Source organism: Barbatula barbatula (assembly GCF_947034865.1).
Source record: "Barbatula barbatula genome assembly, chromosome: 5".
NCBI classification, from domain to species: domain Eukaryota; kingdom Metazoa; phylum Chordata; class Actinopteri; order Cypriniformes; family Nemacheilidae; genus Barbatula; species Barbatula barbatula.
The window spans coordinates 19,680,484-19,686,241 of NC_136769.1; the positions used below are offsets into that span (position 1 = coordinate 19,680,484).

Below are 5,758 nucleotides of genomic sequence, written 5' to 3' on the forward strand. Positions count from 1 at the left end.
TCTGTTGTTTTAAAATGTGCTTTATAAATTAATAAACTAAACTAAACATTGTATGTGATACCAGAATGCATTGACAATTCCAAAAAATCTATTCAAATGTATTTATAAAGCGCTTTAAATGTTGCAAAGTTTAAAGGCAGTTTAAAATAAATAAAAACAGGAGAGATCTAAAAATATGGCACATCCAGAGCTGTCAGTCACAGGTATCCTCGGGATGAATCTCTTTTGATTCTAGGAGAGGTTGGCATCCATCTGGAGCTGTGGATTATATGGACATGCAAAGGTAAGTGGAAGGGCAGAGAGTAAGTAGCTCCAGTTTATGGATTTTTAGATCATTATTAGTGTTATTTGAATTTGATCTTTTACTTTTAAAGTCCAGGGACAGAATGCATTCTCTAAAGTGGACATTTTTTTTATCTGGATTTAGGTGATTACTAGTCAAGAGATGCATTTAAATCATATTACAAAACTAAACAGGGCCTAGGCATCAACAAAACCATATTTTATAGGCATATGTTAAAAAGTTAACCCACAAATCGACCCAATTTCTAAGATCCACAGTCATGGAAGGCCAGTTAAATGCTGACTGAGGGCATCTGTTGTTTGGACAATGCCACAGTGGGCACCAGACTGCTATGAATTTCTATGAAAACCTGTTTGGCCTCCTTTCTGGAGTTTAACACTTTGGGTAGCCCGCCCAGTCCCCGTCTTCATAATACAAAACGTAATCTAAAGACACTAAATTTTGTTTATTAGAAAACAGTATTTTAACACACCAGAAGACTCATTCAATATCAGTTTTGATACTGTCATTGGTTGATGTACATCTTATAGAACTTTTTTCAATGACAAAGAAAGTGCATTTTTTTCTTTTCAACTTTGTAATCCTGCTACCAAGTTATTTATTTATCAGAGGTTTTTATTTTTAACTCAACACCATAGCTCGTGTATATTGCTTAACAAGGAATCATGTAGAAACATGGATTAATTATTAAAATGTTTACATATAAGTTTCCTTCAGTGTAAAGGAATGATGGGCAAGGAACAGATTGCCAAACCCAATAATATTCTTTTTTTTCTTTGGTTTGGACTTTTAATCATTGCTATAACCGCCTTTGACATTTCTGTATTCAAATTGTTTTAAACATTGTGTACATACTGTACATCATGTAAACATATTTCTAATCATACAGAAAATATGAAATTAGATTGTGTGCCAGCAGTTTCTTGCATGCTGCTTTTAAACAACAAAAAAAACACATCAGGGTTTTTACTTGTTTCATTTGTTTATTTCAACAAAATAAAATTGATTGTTTTAAAATCAAATCCCTTTATTGTCACTCAACCATAAGTTATTTTGTAATATCTTGTGTCTGTGCATCCAGAGAACACGCAGTCTGGTATTGCCTGCAATGTGTTATGCATTGTTGCATGATTTATTTACGCATGGTTAAATTGTGAAACGTTAACTCTTTGGGCGCTACATTTTGAATGTCCTATTTTTTGTCTTTTGGTCTCTCTTCTCCTTTTGAGGTTTTTGAAAAAAAGCTTGACAAAATAACAAGATAGAACACGACAGAAGCCTTGTATACATGCATCCGACGACATCTGAGTTTTATTGCGTCAATGAAAGTTTTGAAAGTTACGATGCAGCTAAAAATACACGCAGCAAGTGACGTTAGGGACGCAGTTTACACAGCTTGGAAATAAACGACAGAACGTGTTCGATTCGCTCTGCATGTTTAGTATCATCCACGTAAGCTGCAAAGCAAAACCATTGGCATATTGCCATGACAAAGCGTTTTCTAAAGAACATGCAAACGATACGCATTTTAGTCTATTATGTGAATAACATAGTTTAAACGGCCACGCCCACCACGGAATGATCAATGGATAGTCACACTAACCCAGGGCTGGACTGGGATAAAAAAAGGGCCCTGGCATTTTTGCTCAGACCAGCCCACCACAATCGGTCGGACACAACCAACCAGTACACCATCCTTGCGGTCCCTGTAGATATGCATATCTACTTTTCCATTCCCAAAAACCCCTACAAAGCTGAGAACTAAGTGCCATGGACCAGTGTACTCACTCTCTCTTGACTGACTCCGTGGTGACCAAAGGTGGCAGTGGAGTAGGGCCTACACAAAGTGAGGGCAGCCTGAGAGAGAGAGAGAGAGAGAGAGAGAGAGAGAGAGAGAGAGAGAGAGAGAGAGAAACGAGAATGATAACTGAATGAGAAAAATGATCCCCATACAAGTATCACAATGTAGAGAGATGGTTGCACATATTTTATACACAAACGTGAGGGCATCGAGAGAGAGAGAATAACAAGTCACATTTTCAGTCTACAATATTATGAATATTTTTATAATAATATCAATAATCTCAACTCACCTTACAATAACAGCAGTTTCCTCAGTAGCTTGCTCTTCTTTGCAACTCTGTCAATTACAATGTGCTCCATGTTATAAAAGCTAGTTAACATTAGAATAACCAGCCGAAGTTGCAATTGAATAAATTAACTCTGCTAACCTAGCTCCTAAAACAATGCAAAATAGCTTATGATGTGTTATTTGACTTTAGCTGACTGAGTGGCTAGTGCAGTAGGTGACAATCTGACAGACATTATAATAGCGGCAACGATTATGTTGTCTTACTATAATATTCATTGATTTAGGTAAATCATCATCTTCGTCGTGGCCCAACCAGGCCCACACACTGTGATGTCACCGTCCAGAGCAGAAGGTGGCAGTAATGCACCAAAAAGCTGTTTACCGTAAAACACGAAGAAGTCACCGGCCGGTCCCTGTATGGTGGTGGCGTCACTTACTGGACCAGGATCGGTGATCCTTAGCAGTTGTGTTTCCGATATGAGCTTGTTCTTCAGAAATGTTTGGTAATATGTAACGTTAGCTTGTGTTGACGCTACCGCACTACTTGATCAACAAAAGACCTTCGCTACTGAAAAGCTATTTGATTCAGAAAACAGCGACGTTACCACCACGCTACTGAAAAATGTAGTTAAGCTAGTAGCGTCACTGCTTGTAGCGACGCTACTGCCCAACACTGCTTACCGTTTCAAGTACACTCTCCTACTCACTCTGTCTCTCCTTGACTTCACTATCAGACACCAACTCCTCTGCCTGGGTGCCGCCATGGCTTGTCACCTCTCCTCCATGTGCTATGTTCACCTGTTTTTGCAAAATTTCGTCAGGTAAGCTACTATAGGCTTGGAAACTGAAGCTACAGCACTTAACATGTCGGTTATTTTTGCACATGTTGAGGCATCAACCTCTAGAATTTTTATTTGTTTGGCCCGCAACTGCTCCGCACCCCCCTTGCCCTTCCGCTTTTGTTTCTCCATCCTAAATCCACAGATTTCTGGCTCTGACCCACTAACTGCATTTGACACAGGAAACCGAGGGGGAGGGGTGGAGCCCTAACCCTAAGAGATGATTGGGCCAGCCCAGTGTCAGTATGGATAATGAACCAATGGGCCGCTGTCCCTGCTTTATGGGCCGGTCGTTGGCAAATAAAAAAAAACATTTTATATCAACCGGCCCCCAAGTGCGTCGGCCCACCGGGCATTTGCCCGGTATGCCAGATTACCAGTTCAGCCCTGCTTCACAGCGACATCCATGAAAAGTGTCTCTACTGTTTTTTTATATAAAGTTGTGCTCTTTTGTCCATTCCGGACTAAATGATGTCTGACGTTTCAGCAAGTTACCGTTATGATGTGACGAAGCCAGCATGTGGACTCCACTTCCACGACGTGGAGGCTTGTTTACGTTATTAACCAATGATATATCAGATATTTATTTGACACCTCTTTCAGCCAAATCATTTGTTTGACCGGAGATCTTACGGCGTCAGACGCTATGCTGCTGCGTCCCAATAAATGTTCTAAAGCGGGTTTTGTTTAGGCCGATTCAGGACAACTCCAAAAACGAGTACAAATGAGTGTCTGGTTTGAGGCTGCCCCGGACGCCGGACAGGGGGCTTAAAATCCTGACTGTCCGGACGAAATCCAGAAGTATGGCCACCCTAGACAACGTTGAGTCGTATCACCCGATAACCGCGACAATCTCCTTCTAGGGCCGCTCATGCAGGCTCAGCTCAGGTGCCGGTCGCGTGCAGCGCTGCACCCCCGTAAACAGAGTTTGCCCTTCCCCTTCTGACTTTTACTTTAGTTGGCCGAATACGGAAGTGAATGAGGCTTTTCACGTTTTTTTTTATCTAGACGTATGTGAAATTCTGCATCCATTGTATGATTTATTTATTTTCCACCTCGGAAGGGCAACGTGAGTCGAGAAGGGCATATGGGCAACCTGAGCAACCCCCCTGTGCACGTCCCTGTTCCCGACACATTCAGCCATTAAACGCTAATAACTACAAAACGAATTGCCCCCGAAATTTCAAAATAGTATTACCTCTAAGATAGCAAACTTGGTAAAGTTTCACAACCTTCTTTAAGATCGTTCTCGCTCTATATGACAATGTCTGCCCCGCAAAAGCTGTCGCAATGTGCAAATCGCCGGGAGAGCTCGCTCTTTGCCGAGCTGTAAGTAAGGGATCATAGGGAAAGTGCAAATTGTCTCAGTTTTTGTAAAGACCGGTGGGTATTTTTGTAATAGCTTTTTTTGTTACAGGACATACAGACATGAGGAGAGTGCCATTCAATAAAGGGTGACAGTGGGCATCTTTCACAATTAACATAGTATTAACATAGTAATTTATTGTCAAACTATCAGTATGCCTGTATAAGTTATTTATGCCTGTATATATGTGGCACCTTGGTCCTGTGAGGCACGACATTTCCTTCCACTGTATGTCCCATAGACCGCGGAACTGGGGGGGCCACCGCCCGGGCAACTTTTGTACTCTGACAAACTATCTTATATGAATTAAAGCCTAAGTTGTATCTGTGTTTTTACGAGCCAAACAATACTAGTCACCACACAGCTTCACTCACTCTCACCAACTGCTGCCGGTAAAAAAACTCCCACTGACTGCTGGTTTTTGATTTAAAATTAGTGTGCATTGTTTATCAACTATAACGTTACGTCGACGTAGTTACTAGGTCTGTCATGTGTGAGCGTCGTCGTAAGCTAATGGCAGGCACCTGTTTAACCGCTGGCGGCATTACCAGGCTGCGACAATGAAGGGACAGAAGTCAATATCAAATTTTTTACAAATAAACTGGCAAAACAAAATGAGCAAACTACTCCAACTTCCACAGTGGCCTTATCAACAGACCCGGAGCAGGTGGAGAGATCTGCCAAGTATCTGCATGACACCAAATCCTCAAACCATCAGTCCAGAGTAACAATGTATTACAGTGAAACCACAAGACTTGACCAGCTCACCATGACCCATCTGGGACACATCACCTACCCTCAGGTGTTTGACCAAAAAACTGCAACTCATGTGGTCACAGCTGTACTGTACGGAGCTTAAGCTTAAGCAGAACCCCACCACATTCATGGAAGCTCTGCAGGTGTACAAGCAGCTCCCCAAACTGCTGATGGACAATCCACAGAATGTGATTCCAGTAAAAGTCTACCTTTATCCTCTTTTTCTGTTAGACACGCAGGCTGCTCGGCTGGTGAGAGAAGTCAGCACAAGTCTGGTGTCCTACACTGAAGCTGTAAGGGAGGATCTGGAAGAGGTGGAGAGGAGATGCAGTGACCTGCTAAAAGTTAAAAATGTCAATATATTCAGTGACATTAAAGAGAGGCTAACCTCAGTTCATTGA

General features: G+C 41.6%; 1 protein-coding gene across 1 annotated transcript; it reads left to right on the plus strand.

Moving 5' to 3' along the window:
• Positions 1-175: 175 nt before the first annotated feature.
• LOC306894913 (verrucotoxin subunit beta) lies at positions 176-5,758 on the plus strand (the record flags this gene model as incomplete). The annotated part of the gene is made up of 3 exons (XM_079457752.1): positions 176-203; positions 5,258-5,454; positions 5,501-5,758. The coding sequence occupies 3 exons, from the start codon at positions 176-178 to the stop codon at positions 5,756-5,758; spliced, it is 483 nt and encodes a 160-aa protein (XP_079313878.1).